The sequence below is a fragment of the Dermacentor albipictus genome, chromosome 2 (assembly GCF_038994185.2).
Source record: "Dermacentor albipictus isolate Rhodes 1998 colony chromosome 2, USDA_Dalb.pri_finalv2, whole genome shotgun sequence".
Classification (NCBI taxonomy): Eukaryota; Metazoa; Arthropoda; class Arachnida; order Ixodida; family Ixodidae; genus Dermacentor; species Dermacentor albipictus.
Window position 1 is genome coordinate 89,468,023 of NC_091822.1, and position 17,336 is coordinate 89,485,358.

Genomic DNA, 17,336 nt, shown 5'->3' on the forward strand with positions numbered 1-17,336 from the left:
GTTCGTTCGTTTGTGTGTTTGGCTCGGGTTCAGTAAGTTAAATTCCTTTGCTGGCGCATAGATATCGCTGTGCAATGGCTCACTCCGAAATGGAAACCGTTGGTGCGCTTAAGTTCAGTGAGTTGTCGCGATGCGACGCGACTCAGATGGCACGACTAAAGCCCCTCAATCAAAGGTACGACTGCTTGCGTCAAGCGTGCATCTCAGGGCGCGCCGCTGCTGTGCCGGGTGAGAAACGGCAGACGCTCCGTCCCTGCGTCTGTCAGCTTATCACGCGTCTGTCAGTGTTCCTCCAACTTCTGTCGTAACACGCCAACTAGATATCGCCCCCGACCGTAAAGCAGGCACGAACGCTAGCCGACGGGGAGAGTAGGAGAGGACGACAGGAGTGGGTAGTGAACGGTCGCATCGGCCGCATCTGGCAGGCATTGAAAAAAATAAAGCTGGGGCTAGCATATGCATATGCTTGGTTTCGCTGTGTGCCTACAAACGAACAATTTAGGCTTGGCGATTGTCATGTCTACTCAATGAGCAGCTATAGATCTCGCTTGTTTTTTCTGTTACTTTAATGATGTTAAATGCCTAATGTTTTTTAACTTTAATGCTTTTAAACAGATCTTTTATACTGCTCGGATGCCATCTTCTCGTCCTATGCAGCTATGCACTTTGGTTACTTTGTTTGTTTTTTTAAATTTTTATTTGAAGCACCGTTACCGCTAAAAACCGGTATTGCTCGACTTCAGTGCTTTCTGTTTCCTCTTCTTGTGCAGACGTGAATGCTTCGTTTCACCTAATGCCTATAGACCATCCTTTTCTATTTCGCTATTGCCATGTTCCCACCCTAAACAGCCATGCGCTTAAGTTGCATATTTTAAATTTTATTTGAATAAGGCATTGTTACTGGTAAAGACATGCATGACTCGAGTTGGGCGCTTTCAGCTTTCTCTGCGTTTGAGAGGCCTATGACCAATTTCATTTAAAGGCTATAAACAGGCCTTTTATACTGCGCGATTGCCACGTTTCCACCTTAGGCACCTGCGCATTTTGCAAGCACACGCAAACGACCGCTTTGCTATTTTTTGCACTGTGCCGGATACGTCTGCTGTTTTAAAGGCCTTTATTACCAAGGCCACTCTGATTCTACGCCTGCTGCAACCCTGGGATTGTGGTATTTAAATGCGCTTGTCCAAACAATTTCGCATCATTCGCTGTAAGTCTGCGGTGGAAGGAAGGTGGCACGTACACTTGACCTGAGTCATGACCATCACTCTGTACAATATAATTGGCAGTCCGCCCTGCAACTTTATACGCACACTCGCCAAGCATTTGGGCATTGATGTGAAGCTCAAGAACTTGGACTACGCCAAGAAGGAGCAGTTAAGCGACGAATACCTCAAGGTATGCTGCAACGAGATATTTAAGTGTAGGCAGATATTAGCCATTTGCGCGTCATCCGATATGAGCGGTTCCTGAAAAGATTTTCCCTGCTTATAGTGCTACATCTGAACTTCTCGCTTGCAATATAAAAAGAAGGAAACACAATTTTCTATACTGTCTCGTTCTCCACTTCGTCATTTCGTCACATTGCAGTGGATTAAATTACTTTCAATAAACTACAACCTATGCGCCTATATTTTCGACCTCAAGTACCTGATTTCCTTTTCCTTCGTTCTCCTTTTTGGTAAGCAACTGCTGAAATAATTCTACCCGATTAGGTAACGTTGATTTTTCAACGTTATTGTCGTAATTGGTGTTGTTACAAAGTGGTTCTGCACATATCGCAGTATTAGATACTGAGAATCATTCGGTGTGCACATGGTTAGGATGGAGCCTGCGCATTGCGAATGAGGTGCTATCATTGGAATTTGCAGTAGTTTTTCTTTCAGTGTTTATAGAGTATGTATTTCATTGGGGTTGTGGCTTTCCTACACTTTAGTGCCACGGAAGTTTCACGAAATGTTTCAATAAGTCACTGATAGTGCATAAGCGTGACCTAAGGCAAGAAATAGCAGAGTCCCTGAGTCTGAAGAATGTTTCTTCATGAATGTGTGGCAACCTGCAAATATTGTAAAAATTACTCTTGTCGCTACAGTATAATTAATAAACTTGTGCACAACGCGTTTAAAAAAGTTTTTAAAAATTTTCACGTTTTAATGACAAGGCACCGTAAATTAATGCATTTTGCTTCTTTCAAACTATGCGTTTAAAGATGAATATTGAGACAATTGCGCTGACAGATATCTACTTTCTCGGTATTCCAGATCAATCCATTCCACAAAGTTCCTGCGATTGACGATGAAGGCTTTGTTGTCTACGAAAGGTAAGTCTTCAGAAAATATGTGTAGACTATGCTGAATTGTTCTTCATTTGGCGGCCAATGAACTGTACCACAAGTCTATAATTAAAGATGTATGTGATGTTTGAGCATCTACGTCCTTGTTCCCAAGAAACGTGATATAATTTACATTCACTATATGTGTTATTATCTTTCATACCTTAATGTATTTTCAGCGCTTACTTTCAGAGTAACGGAACCGATCATTTCTCTGCCGGAGCTGCAATTTGGCGCAGATTGCTGTCTCCCCCCAAACGGCAGCGCACATATTTCGCCAACTCGACATAGAACCGAATAATAAAGGTGTATTTCTCTAAACAAGTCGGTATGCCTGGCACAATTGCTGAGGATGCAGTTTGCCAGAAGAAAGATTACTACCTCGCACCAATCGGTCTTTTCATAAAGGTGTTAAATAGAATTTCCGTCTAGGTTCAGAAAACCATCATTCTTTCAAATTACCAATTTCCAGATATGCAAATGCCATAAACAACAGTGAAGTCGTCATTTAATTAAGAACGACAACAAGCAACCTGGAAAATGAGCAGCAGAGTCTTTCCTTTTGCTAGAAAGCTTGCTTTGGAAACAGTACATCATATTTGTTCTGATTGTCCAGAAATCAATTCCTCTACGACTGAATATACTGTCGGCATTCTAACGGAACCAAAGACATTGTCTTCACAGGAGTACCACGCGCGATAAGAAAAGTTGCAGAGGCATGGGCACCACAAGCATCACAAGAAGAAAAATAAAAGTGTGCGTAAGTTCAACTAAGAAAATAGAAGAACGCCAAGAAAGTGAAGTGGTGCACACAATCAGCTTAACAGTGTTTATCATGGCCATGGCTGTTTGCAAATATTTGTGTCTATGTGAGAGCCAGTGAGCAATAATGAGCACAATGCAAAGGCGTGCAAGTGGCTTTTTAATGTTATTAAACATGCGGCCAAGTTACTTGCGCACAATCCAAAATTTAAAACGTGTGATTTGGGACAACTATAAGAACCGTACCGCCGAAAAAGCCAAGCACAGGGTTGACAGTGATTCTCTTTCTGGGCGATGGAGGTGCTGTACTTCTTCAATTCCCCCTGTTGCATTTGGAACAATAAAGGAGCGGCGTTTGCAAGCCGATGGTTTATATTTATGGAGAAAGCAAAAAACAGCGTAAGAAAGATCAAATATCACAAGCGATATCTTTGCCTCACGCATGAAGGTGATGGTGCAGGACTTGTGCATGAAGGCAAGGTGTGGTAATTTTAAGACGCTTCTTGTCCACTTGTGTGCCGAGCTTCCAGGTGTTGCCTCAGGTAAAGTTGTGTGCCCCAGACAGCTCGAACATAATGAAAGGAATGCATTCGATCGTCGTTCATCTTTCTCTGTGATCCCAATATCATTGCCATATTCGGGTTTTTTAATGTATTTCTACTACTGTTCTCAGCCGGGAAGGGCCTGGTGGCCGTGTTCCTCTCCATTGAACTAATGCCACTGGAAAAGAATGTGGAAAGCATTCCCCAGACACAGTTTTACAGGCAGCGGATGCATGTCTCTGTTGCCACCAGCCCTAATACGTATCGAAGGTCTGTTCACCAACAGAGAAGCTGTTTAGAACGCATATCATTGATGACAAAACACAAACACACATTAAACTCAGGAGCAGCGTTAGACTACGGAGTGATTAAGAATCTTTACGGTTTCTATAGTCTGGTTGGTTTTCTCAGCCATATGTCGGATTTGCATTTTGTTCGCTTTATTAGCCTACTCTTTTCAAACAGGGTTTTATGTAGTCGTCTGTGAAAAATAGTGGTACTCCACGCTCAGAGGTGTACATATGAAACAACTGTAACAGTCTTCTGTGACTAATCAAAATGTGCATGTGGGGAAATAAAGCAATTGTTCTTATGAAATGTTGCGCTCTTCTCGATATCCATCGATGTACAGACTTGGTCAAAAACTTGAACCCGCTGTGAACGGCTGGCCAGCGGATGCACTCCGCTGTCGCAGCGCTGCCGCCGCAGTCGCGCACCGCTTCTCGCTTGCGCCGAGGATAACGGGCGCGAGGGAAGCATGTCTCTTACTCTCAAGCGTCGTTTGATAACAGCGCTCGTGAAAAACTAGTGCTACGTTCGTTCTGTGAGCTGCGAGGTAGTCTTGCGGCCGCCGTCGTACGGCGCTTCGTGCGAGTAAATGCCCTCGCCTGGGCTAACTGTCCGGCTTCCATGCAGCGCATTAAACTACAAAAATTGTCCTAATCATGGAAATTTCGTATTTCAACTTTATCCTACACATTCAAATCCGAGAACCTTCGCATTATGCTCTTAGGTATACATTTTGAATGTGCTTCTGAGTGCGACGAACACGAAAGATTAAATATAAACTGACATCTCTCTGTGCTGTCTAGCGTTGTTCCAAGTTTTATTGTAGTATGCGGGCAATTCATCATCGTTCGTACAGAAAAGACCAGAAGCAGCAATTTAGACTACAAAGGCTCTCTTCAGGAAGGCCTGTAACCACCGTTACAATATTTCAAATACGTTGACCACACTTTACCACTGAGGAACGGCCACACAAGTGCGTTTGGCGTTGAAGTTCTTCAATTAAACCCACAGTGAGATTATGAAAACTTTTCGGGGCTAGAAGATCTTTGCCCTGCTTGAGTAGCCGATTGAGTTAGACTTATTCTCTCGGCATTTTGGAAAGTATCCACTACCTCGAATTTTTTTTTATATCTTTGTGCACAATATCTCATTGTCGCTAGGGCGCACTTTCATGCACACGTGAGGCCAGTGTAATTTCATCCCTTTTGCATTGGGCATCACGCGTTTGAATCGCGTAAAGTTGACCAGGGCCACGGGATCATAGGATTCTTGCATAGTGAAGGCGACACACCAGTGGTGCTGTCACAGTCACGGGTTCACTGGAAGAAGTATTTCGGATGTAATTTACTGAGGTATCGTTCGTCTCTACGAGAAAGGGCTTCACAGGCAGTATAAAAAAAATGGGTTTTACGCAGCATCCATTCAACCAGAGACCTTGGCTAGTTTACAGTCAAACACATGGACAAGCTGCAATTTCTCGGGGCGGCCACAGCCCAAGCCACACTCAATGCTTTGAAGGCATGCTCCCCCGTGTGATTTCGTTGAGAGATTCAGGTGCCACCCTGAAGCTTGTGCATTCTTGATTAATTTGCTAGTTGTGAGTTTTATGATGTCGAATACGAGATGCCACTGTGGCGCACCATTTAATATATCATTCAGCTGCTGAAGTGAGATCTTAGCGACGATCACCGCAAAGTGCCCGTGCTCGAGTATGCGCAGGACTATTCCTAGCATTGTTCCTTTAATTTGGTCCCGAAAAAAAAATTACCTGATAATTACGATACACGGAATTGTGAAATATGAGCGTATCGGGTCTGACAGTGGTTGCCAGAGACCCCCGCCTGCTCATTCAGCATACGCCGCCAGCGGCATGCTAGCCGGCCGGGTGGCTTCCGCTTCGCCACCGTCGCGTTCGCGCCGCGCTCGCCGCACTAGTATTTCACCAGCGCTGTTGTCAAACGACGCTTGAGAGTAAGAGACATGCTTCCCTCGCCGTCTTTAGAGAGTTTTAGCAGAGCGTTTACGGTCCGCTCCGCCCAGACCAGCCTATCACAACAGTTGGCACGCAGCCGCTCCGCAAAACGCTACTTGGAACACTGACGCGCGTGCGCACAGCACACATAGCGGCAGCGGAACGTGGGACGCTTACCACGTTCCGCTAGGAACCTGATTTAGCGGTGCGTCAGGGTGCGTGTGGTAGCTTTCGTAATCGTTTTACCGCCAAGCTGAGAGCACGTCAGTGGCATCACTGGAAGACGCTCTTGTTAGATAAGCGAAATCAGTGCATTCTGTGTAGCCACCGGTGCGCGTGAAACGTGTGCGGAGCGGAGCGCAAGCAAACGCTCTGCTAAAACTGTCTTTTATCCTCGGCGCAAGCGAGCAGCGGCGCGTGCCCAGGGTGGCCGCGCCGTGCGGAGCGCAGCTACCTCCCGGCTCACAGCGGGTTCAAGTTTTTTGACCAAGACTAGCATTGTTGCCAACCTTTAACCATTTTCATTGAACATCGCCAAATCGAGTGACTGGGTAGTGATAGGCCTTAACCTGTTAACACGCCAACTAGCGTCACTGAGTATGTGCCGCGCTGCCATGATAAAGGAATTTTAAAGATTTCTCCCGTGTGGGACGTTTTCAAACTCACGTCATTTTTATAGGCACAATTTTTTATTGATATATATTAGGATATGCGCCATGGCTAGAATGGTTGGCAGTGTCACTAGATGGCGCATGTGTCCAGAGGGACGCGAGAGAGTGGAGCGTGCCAGCATACACGTCGCATAAATGATGCATTTTGGCGGCGGCAATACAGCTTGTCGCTGTGTTGCTTCAATGATAATATCATTACATTTGAAATTATTCGTGAGATGTTTTCTAGAGAAATTATCTCTGTATTCTTTATAAGCACATTTCGCATTTTCGAAATTGAAGCCAACAATTAGTGGCGTGAAATTTGCTTAACGGTATTCGTAATAGTAGAACTGTTTTAGAAATGCGAACATTGAAAGTGCACTGTTAAATACGTTGATATCTGAGCGAAAACTCTCCTAAAAGTATGCGTCAAGGAGCTTGGGATGATCTTAATTCTGACAAGAACGCATTTTTAGGAGATTTGGGAGACCGATGGCTCCAACGAGGCACTAGTGACTTTACTGTTAGTCTTCAATTTGATCATGACAACGTGTGCCCTAAGCTCTAAATTCCAATGGTTACCTCGAGTTTGCGATCTGCAATAGCGAAATGCAAATACGCGCATACACACAATATGTACTTACCTTCACAGCAACGCTATTGCGTACTACTTGCTCCGCAAGTACGCCCCCGATTCGGAGCTCTACCCGGCTTGCATCAAGACTCGCACCCACATCGACCAGATTCTTTCATCGCTCGCCACTACAATCCACCGTGAGTCGGCAGCATTCGCCGTAAGTACACTATCTTTTTTTTCCCTCTTTGTGTTCCGAAACCTGGATATGATTACGAGGCACGCCTTAATACGCGACTCCGGATTACTTTCGACTACCTGGGGTTCCTTAACGCGCAGGAAATTCGCTGTAAAAAGCGTTTCTACATTTAGTCCCCCCCCCCCCCCCCCCACATGCGGCTATCGGTGCAGGGATTCGATTCCGCACCCTCGCCTTTAGCAGCCTCACGCCAAAGCAACTACGCCAGTATGTTAGATTACCCAGTTTTCACCTGCATTCTGTTGATAATTGTAAGCTGTCCATATATCTTGGGTGTGATCGTATTCTGTTGATATAAGAATAGGTCGAATATATTGTCAGTGAAATGCCTCGGACGTATACATTTCGAATAGGTCAGGCAATAACTCATGTCAAGCAATAATTTCACAGATTCGCTATCTCCTACTTGAGAAGTGGCACTCGAAAGTGTTATGGGCATGTCTTAGCGGTGTCCTTGCGAAGTGAATTGCGCACACAGTTCAACTATAAAAGAATTGAGAAATGATTTGGGGAAAACCTTCAGGTTGATACGTTACTTACGGGCTAAGTGAATATTGGTAAGTAAATTTTTTCTTGTGTATAGGGCGTTATATGGAGCTCTGTAATTGAGCCCACAATCGTCCGGTGGTAATGTGGCAGATAGTTTAACATTATACGCCATAGCCGCCACGTCCGTTATTTGCAACAGTTGAGGAATTCCTCTTGGAATTGTGTTGGTGAATTTTCAGAGGCGCGACTTATTCTCATTATGAGAATATGGATGTCCAAGCACCCTGCACAAATAAGTTGATGGCACGCAGCCAATTTTGAGCCACGACGCAAAACGTGCGGGCAAGCATGTATCACTAGACGTAACTGAATATTTGCATTCGCATAGCTTCATAACTTGACCAATCAATATGCAAGCTGAAAATGACTATAAGCATAAATGTGGCGTTCGCCTAGTAGGGTTTGTAACTATGGACTTCTATTAATATGTAAGTATACTGTACGCGCCACGTACTTTGGAGCTGCTAATCTAAAGCTGCAGGCAATGTGTAAATGTACGCGTGGTTTCTGATAACATTGGCAATGATAGCGGTGAATGAAAGTACGAATGCACTGTAGCTGCGTTTTTCCCATTCACGCCTGAAACGCAGTTCATGAATGAATACATGCAGGGTTTACTAAAATGAGGCTAGCTAGCAATTTACTAGGAACCTTGTGGGCGTGATCCTTTCAAAAAGAGGCTAAGTAAATTCGAACATGCGCGACGCAGGGTCAGCGATTGTTTCCTTGCGATGCTGAGCACGAGGTTGTGGGTTCGGTTCAAGTCCCACCACTGTGGCATTTGAATGGATGTAAAATTAAAATAAATATGACACTTGCGGGTATTTAGGTTTAGGGAAGCAATGAAGAACACTGGGTTGCCAAAGTCAGTTCAGAGCCCTCCACTAAGGCGTTTGCCATCGCCTACGGTGCGATTTCGACTAGGGAAACCTCAGTGTTTGTATTAACGTAAAAAAATGGAAATAGAAAAACTGGACAAGCACTCATTCTGATGCGTATTTTTTGCTGTTGCTGGCGCTAGTCTCAGAATGCATTATTGACGCATATACCGTCTATTTTTAACTCGCAGAAATAGTCTTGTCGTAAGCGTTAGGTAAATCTATTTCAAATACACTGCTTTTACTGCACCTCGAATGTGTACTCGACTATGTGAATACCAGTATCCAACATTTCCCGATCGTGAGATAAGGAGCAGTCGGGAATACGTTCACTCGCATACATGATCACTTGTTGTCCATAAAGCGAAAGATGTGCACATTTGTTTGGTGCAGCGTCCTCGAATCCTTCAGAAGACGAAGCCTACGGCAGAGGAGCTTACCGCATTTGAAGAGAATGTCATCAGAGGCCTAGAACACCTCATCGGTGACGGCAAGTTCGCAGTCGGCGACAACTTCACCCTCGCCGATATCGCCTTGACCGCACGCATCATTGTGCCTCTTGAGGTAATGGTCATTTTCGCTTGCACCGCCTCAGTCACAATTTCAAGCTTATTGATAAACATGGTCGGTCACCAGCCCAGTTTGAGCTGCGGCACATTCGCAAGGCGATAATTGCAGGACGCAGTCTGGAGGGCTGCACCAATTATGAAGCGCGCCAAATGCTCAAATTATTTATATTGACCACGCATGAATGTATATTGGAAATGTCTTCATTAATCCATCGTTAGAAAGTTGTGTTAAATATTAGCGGCATATTTCAGTTTGAATGTATGTGCTTTTTGACCAATATGAGTAATCATGAAAAACATTTTCAACAACTGCGGATTAGCTGTTCCTACAATGCAAGGGAGGAATAGGAATAGGCATTACCATTGTCTATCGCAACCAACAGGCACAAAGTCGGAACTAGGTCAATGTACATTACGGGATATTTCTCTTGCATACCAGACGTAGAGTTAGAATTACCTATAGGCAAAAACTTATTAGTAACATCACATAAAAATACTACTGGAGCACTTGAACTCCAGTACTGTAGTTTATGGTTTTACGGTGTCTCACCTTAATGCCACCCGCCGTGGTTGCTCAGTGGCTATGGTGTTGGGCTGCTGAGCATGAGGTCGCGGGATCGAAACCCGGCCGCGGCGGCCGCATTTCGATGGGGGCGAAATGCGAAAACACCCTTGTACTTAGATTTAGGTACACGTTAAAGAACCCCAGGTGATCGAAATTTCCGGAGTCATCCACTACGGCGTGCCTCATAATCAGAAAGTGGTTTTGGCACGTAAAACTCCATAATTTAGTTTTTTTTCTCCTTAATTGAAGCCAAGCACGTTTCAGATTACCGCAACGATCTTTCTGCCGAAATTGCCTGAATATATAGAGTTTCTGTAATTTTTTTAGGGCGAACTAACAGCGCTACTTTATGCAAATTCATGCGGTGTTCTTTTCAAGACAGGAAATTTCTTTAAAATCTCTTGAGAGAGCGCACTTCTAAAGGCATCGTATAAGATCAAACTATTAAAAGTGGGCAAGTCCACTTTCCAAACATATGCCAAGGGGAAAATTGAACTTCAATTGCCGTTAACGTTTTCGCCTTGTCTGCGCAATAAATTGTGTGACCGTACCTAATTCAGACATCCTACGCCACCAATCTATTTTTTTTTCTTGTGAATGAAAGCGGACAATGTACTCAAAGGTTTTGTGCTTGGAAAAATGGAGGAAAAAATATTTGATTCCTGGACCAAAGTACGTCTCTAGAAAGCGTTAAGCTGCTGAGAGGCATAGAAACACTAAAAGTAGCCCCGAATAGCTGGGTCAGCACAAGTCATTGGAGTTTCTTTTACGTATGAAACAAGGCTATTTTACAACATTGACAAGGGGCAAGAAATCTTTGAGAACGCTTAAGCTTCGCCCTGAATAGTGGAACACGATAGCATTGAAAGATACCAAGTTCTTACGCTTCCCGGCACCTGCATCTTTGTAAACACAATTTTTACCGGGGAACGCTGGCGGGAAGCGCTATGCACGAAGGTGAGCTTTCCGTTACAAACGCGGCCTCATGCTTGGGCTGATCTGCTCTTATTATTTCGCACTTTTAATATTCAAGTCTTCGAAGACCTAACACGAGAGGTATGGCTTGTCAGTGTTTTTTTTTAGTAACAATTGTGCGGGCTGTCATTCTGGAAGTTCCGAGGAATAACCTTGTAAAGAATCAAAGATAATGTATGAGAAACTTTGGCGATGCAAGGGTGATTGTGTGTGCGTGGTTCCGAATGACCATTCCCGAAAAGACTATTGATGCTGGACACCGATGCCGGATTTTTTCGATACGATGTCCTCAAAGATGTCGCGTTAAAGGGAAGGTGAAGAGTCTGTCGAATTCAATAAGACGCTCATATACGGATGCGGGAACCTTATAAACCATGTAGGTAAAATTTTGGTTTTTTTAATTAGGAGTGACGTAATCGTCGGTTGAAATTGCGCTGTAGCTCCGCCCCCGGTCGAATGCCGCCCGCTGCTGCTGACGCTGACGATGCGAGTGGAGACCGGAAACCATGGTATTGTGACGTCAACTCTAGAGTTTCGTTCCTTCACAGCGTCCGCGACCGTGCCTGACCGCGCTTGTTTCTGCGTGCGTGCCATCGTAATCTGCTTCGATCGACCCTGCATTCCTTTGTTGGTGCGTCTGCGTGTATGTAGAGTGGTAGCCAACGTGCGTGGTAGTCAACGTGAGTGGTAATCAACGTGAGTTGTAGTCGACGTGGTAGTCATCAGATGAAGGTCACTACACGTACTGCATGAACCGGGAAGCTTTTCACGCGTTTAAACCGTCTTTGTAGATTGCCGACAGCTTTGGACGGCGCACAAATGCCGACGATCGCATCCCCGCTCACGTTCCACGAGGAGGCATGCAGGAACACAACACTACAGCTGTTTGACCGGAAACGAGCTCACTAGATTGGCGAGATCACTATATCGCTTTGCAAAAAACATACTCACTAAAGAGCATGCACTTCCAACACGAGGAGATCCCAAGACTGTGCTTTCGTTCGCGTCGAAAGCACTGCTCGCACCAGCATCGTTTGCTTCTTCGAGAGGCCGGCTCTTCACAATCGGCTCGTACATGTAGGGAGTAACGCCGAACTCCTCAGAAAAACGCAGTCTCTCTAAATTTTCCATTACCGTCTCAGAAAAACAGCACCAAACTACCTGGCACTGCGCTTCATGTGTAGCGGCAGTGGTCAGTTACTAGAGTTGACGTCACGAGGCGCCCGACCAATCACAGGCGGAAACGAGACGCGCGAGCTGGGCGTGTCCGCTGCTGCACTTTTCGTCGAAATGAAATATATTTGCGCTTTCTTTTGGTCAACTTCGTTACAATATTCGAATTCGGAGGGTTGAAAACCATTATGCACAGATGTTCACTCATTTTTTCTGGAAAACCTTTCAGCTTCCCTTTAAAATATCATTGAAACTTCGGAGCCCACAAAGCTGTCACGCAACAGCACGCGCGTGTGACTCAAAGAGCTAGTGGGCGTTAGCCGACCCACATGCCGGATCTAGTACAAAAACAGGCGAAAAAAAAAACAACCAAACCTAACTATTTGTTTGAAAACGGCAGAAACAGAAAAAAAAATGAGAATATAGGTTGTTTGGCATTTCGAGGGTTCCTCCCGAAATTTTGTTTGCAGTTCGGTGTCACCATGCGTGTAGATCTTTAAAATCAAAAGGCAACAATATCTGCAGGGAAGATTCTTGGTACAATTTTTTCGAGCATGTTCCCCCCGAAATACTCCATGAGGGGAACTTTAACGCGACAGCATTAAGGGCCCCCATGTCGCAGAAACTCCAGTGTCAGCATCCAGCGTCATCCGTCGTTGCTGCGGAAAGCCTTTTGAGCCACGCAGACCCAACCACGCAGGTGCTCCACGTAGCGCAAGGAAGTTACTAAACTAATTGAAGTTCCCAAGGTAAGATAGGTCAGAAAAATTTTTAAGTAGGACTTAAGCACAACCTCCAGGCATGATAGCGTCGGATGGTAATTTCAACACACGAGAAAACATGTCTGTTACGCGGAAACTCAAACCACAAACCCATTTTCTAGCATTTCTACCATTCATACAGAGGCCGTGAGCTACAAGATTTCCGCGCGCTGGCACGTGAAAATCTCAAAGGCCATAAAGGTGTGCGTCCTGTTCCTTGCAACACCTCCAGATGTCCTTCGCCTGCGCCGCATCGCGGCCCAGGCAAGAGGCCGCTTTCTACCAGTAAGCTCGCCTTCGTGCATGGCGTTCGCCGCCAGCGTTTTCTGGTGAACATTATGGATACGTAAGCTGCAGTTGCCTGGAAGCGTGAGAAGCAGTCAGGGATCGTCGAATGCTATCGCGTTTAATTTTTATAAATGAGGCTTAAGCGTCCTCGAAGTTGTTATGTGGAAGCCCAAACGTAAAGCCTAGAATACCTAAACAGCAGACCGCCTTGTTGCATTATACTTTTCTAGACAGTTGCAGTCACGTACCGTAGTGTTAGTCAAGAGTTTTACGTATTACTGTCTAGTCAGGTAAAAGCATTGTTTACAAAGAAGCATATCACTGAGCAAAGCGAAAAAAATTAATATAAGATGACATTTCGGGATATCTGTGGATTCCTTGTTCACATTCATTGCGACACTATTGTGAACGAGAGATCCGTAGGGATAGCGAAACGTCATTTTATCTTCATTTTTTAACTTTGGTCACTGACTTCCTTCCTTTTTAACACGGTAGTATGATGTTCGAAACCTTCCTCTCCTCGTTTCGCAAACTAATCCAGCATCTTGTGGTTTCATTTGACCGGAATTTACTAGATGGATTAAAGTCACGCATGAACATTAACAACTAAATCTCAGTTTGCGTCTTGTGTCCCTGTGTCAGGTTTCTAGCCAGAAAGTAGGCGTGCAGGTGGTTTTTCCGAATGAAAAAATTCGGAGGAGGCTTCAGCTTCGCCTTTAAGAGTGGAACGTGATGGCTTTCAAATATCCCTTATTGCTTCTCCCGCTTCAGGCAACTGCAGCTTATGTGAGCCTAATGTGAGCGTGAGTGTTGGGGGAGCGTGAGTGTTGTGTGAGTGTTGTGGGAGTAATGGAGTTATGTGAGCTGGAAACTCTGAGAACTAACCCTATGCACGAAGGCGATCATTATGGTATAAACGAGGCCTCTTGCTTGTGCCCCGGATGCGTGAAGGCGAGCGCCATCTGGACGGTGTTGCGAGGAACCAGCGTGCCGCTCTATGAATTGTAGAAGCGCTGTGAAAGGGGTCTGCGTTGGATTTCAGCGTAACGGAATTATATTTTCTCCTTTATTCAAATTACGCTATCATGTGTATATATTGTGTATAAGTCGTATTTTCCGATTTTTCTGGCGCATTTTACTTCGAGGATTGCAATTACTTCAGTAACGTCCCTGCGCTACACGGAGGTCCGCCACGGTTGGACACGCGTGGTTCGGAATGATTTTTAGCTCACAATTAGGTCGGCGCTTGACGGTGACGCCAGATTTTTTGCGACACGGGGCCTTTAACGCTACTGCGTTAATATGTGTATGCTACTCTCGAAAACTTATTTCACAAAACTTCTCTGAGCATATAGTAAATTGATGGCTTCCACAGGAAGTGCATGTTAAGGTTACTGTGTACATTAGTACGCTTATTACAGGACTCGTTGACCGATATGTAGGTAGGCGAGGTGCATGATCTTCCACTTCAATGGAGATAAGGGGTGCAGCTGTTTCGTTGCGTCTTCGTGGAAACGATTCTGATGTGCCCGCATTGGCTTTCTGAAGATGATTCCATAAGCGTACGTTTTCACGGTATCATACTATGCCTAGCTTGTAGTACGCGGAAGCTGTGGTCCTTGCGACTGGTGCCTTCTAACCAACGCAACGACTACATTGCCTTGTTCAGCAAATAATGGTGTTAGGCCGATTGAGGGGCAGCTGAATGAAGTGCGATGCCAAGCATAGACGGAACAGCTCGGTGTTTTATATCTTCCGCTCGTTCATGTTGCACTTTCTTTGTCTTTGCACTGTCTGTCAATAGTTCTCAAGAAGTTGATGTGGCTGCCAGTGCCTTCGAGCAGCCTTAATCAAATTTAAGCATTTATCTGCACTATAATTAAACTTAGATTTTAACCATTTTACGACTCATATGCATTTCAGAACAAGTTCGTGGACCCTTCCAAGTTTCCCAAGCTGGCAAGCTACTACGACCGAGTCAAGCGCAAACAGCCTTACTTTGAGGAAATTTACAGGCCAGTCATAAACCGCATCGAACAGCTATTCAATAGCCTGAAATAGCTTTCAAAGCGGCAATAAAATGCCCGGACGAATGTTGTAGGGGTACCTTTATTGTTGAAAAAATATATTTGTTTTCAAATTTATTCGCAGAGGTCACTACATTTGTTACGGGTCTAAATGTGTTATTTGTGTGTGTGTGTTTTCTGTGCGTCTTTTTTAAATTTCTATCCTGGCATTTTAGAAGCGATGCGCGAATACACGGAAATTTCGAATAACGAACCCAATAACGTCTTCTTGTATTTGGTCTTCGAATCGAAAAGTCACTATTCCTAAATACCACTATTTTCCGAATAGTTCAAAAGATCTACTTCGCCCAATTAGGCGTAAAACTGCAGCAATGGTGCGGTAAAATTTTGCTCCTGCGTGCATAGTGTAGCTACAAAACCTGACAACTTGCGTAGTGGAGCAAGTGACATCACTTGTGTAGCGATCTTTTAAAGGCTGTAGAGGGATCACTCACCCACTCTGAAGAGCCCGTGCTTGCGAAGCAACTACGCCTTTGCTCCTATGACCCCGTTTGTGGTTTAGTATAGACAACACTTTATAGAGTACCAGGTAATCACAGAAACTTGGAAACTTTATTACTGGAACGTGAACGCCGTTTTATAATAATTCAGATAATAAGTTTTCGTTATTGCAGAAACATTCTTCATTCGATTCGATTCTGATAACATTCTATACCAGTCTGACTCGCTCCCAAAAGTCACTATTCCTTCTTGCTTTTCTTTCTTTATTTAATGCTGCAAACCTTGTACAGGTCCAAGCAGGGTGGGTTAAATGGCAACAAAACAATAATAACGAAGGTAAAAACATGAAAGTGTGGCGAAAGGCAATAAAGAATCATTCCAGTCGGTTACAGTGCGAGGAAAAAATGAAAACTTAAATAAATCTGGTCGCGCAAAATGCGGCGTCAGGGAATTAGGATGATGGTTGCGTGTATGCCTCGACGTTGAAAGCGACAGATATGGAGAAGTGTTAATAGGTAGATCTTGATTCCAAAGCAAGAAAAGAAATTGCAAACGTAAATTTTTTCTTCATTGTTGAAGACATTGGACACCGTTAATCTGGAATAATTCAGAGCAATAATGCATTATTCATCAATTCGCACACCCCTGAACACTTTTAGCCTGCCCAATGACACGTTTATGTTGAATGCAAAGCATCCGAGAGCTGTGCTAGATTACATACAAATCAATATAAAGAGGTGGCTATTGTTGCTTAAATGAAAATGAATACCTGCCAATGAGAAATGATGTAACAGAAAGCCCTAGGATACTGACACAAAGTTCCGGCTCTTATATAACATAATTATCAAAGGGTAATTATTTATGGTGAAGAACATAAACGTACCGAGAACGTAATTTTACTGAGAAATAATAAACGAAAATTTGTGAGCTGTTTGGCACGGAAGAAATAAGTTTTGCGAATAAATAAATAAATGCAAGGAAACCTAATTAGACACAGCGGTTGTGATCCTCGTACCACGGCTGAACCATTGCCGAACACTTCCTACATTTACACGGAGCGCCTTCTGCACTTAGTTGCCCCGCCTGCCCGCTACGCCTAGCATTTGCCCCAAGGGTCATGGCCTTTGCACTAAACGCGAGAAACGCATCCCGGATACAGTAGGGTTCTCGGAAAAGTCCCGCATATCCAAGAAAAAGGAAACATTTGAGCTATGCAAACGCAGCCCAATGAAATCTTGCTCATAGGCTAGTCCGTTCTTAAGGAAACAGGCGAAGTTCTCCTAGGTACAGCCACTACGTCGCCAAAAGCTAGAAATAAGCCGAGGAGAAACCAACGCTACCCAGGGGACGTTGCAGCTGCTTCTATGTGCATTGGTAATATTTTTTCCGCACACTGCACGCTGTGGGAATCTGTGAACGTGAAGCTTCTTGATGGATTTCATCATACTCGTCACACCACACCAAAAGGCCCACAAGCACCTGTTTGACAAAACTACTATATGGACAATGCCATCTTCCAGTCCCGCTACGAAATTTGGAGGTGCCATTGTGAAGCGCCCTAACTCAACCTTCCGGGACAGCCATAAGTACTGTTGAGTTGCGCACTCCTGTAGGACGCTGGAACCGACAGTAGGCATCAGCGCAGCACCTTTGCATGGGAATCCTTAG

The 17,336-nt window shown here is 44.6% G+C and overlaps 1 protein-coding gene across 1 annotated transcript; it reads left to right on the forward strand.

The window, feature by feature from the left end:
* Window positions 1–1,233: 1,233 nt before the first annotated feature.
* Window positions 1,234–15,201, forward strand: LOC135900977 (glutathione S-transferase 1-like). The gene is made up of 5 exons (XM_065430603.1): window positions 1,234–1,398; window positions 2,262–2,320; window positions 7,202–7,343; window positions 9,203–9,373; window positions 15,064–15,201. Exons 1-5 carry the CDS (start codon window positions 1,258–1,260, stop codon window positions 15,199–15,201), a joined length of 651 nt encoding a protein of 216 aa, XP_065286675.1. The 5' UTR covers window positions 1,234–1,257.
* The last annotated feature ends 2,135 nt before the right edge of the window (window positions 15,202–17,336 follow it).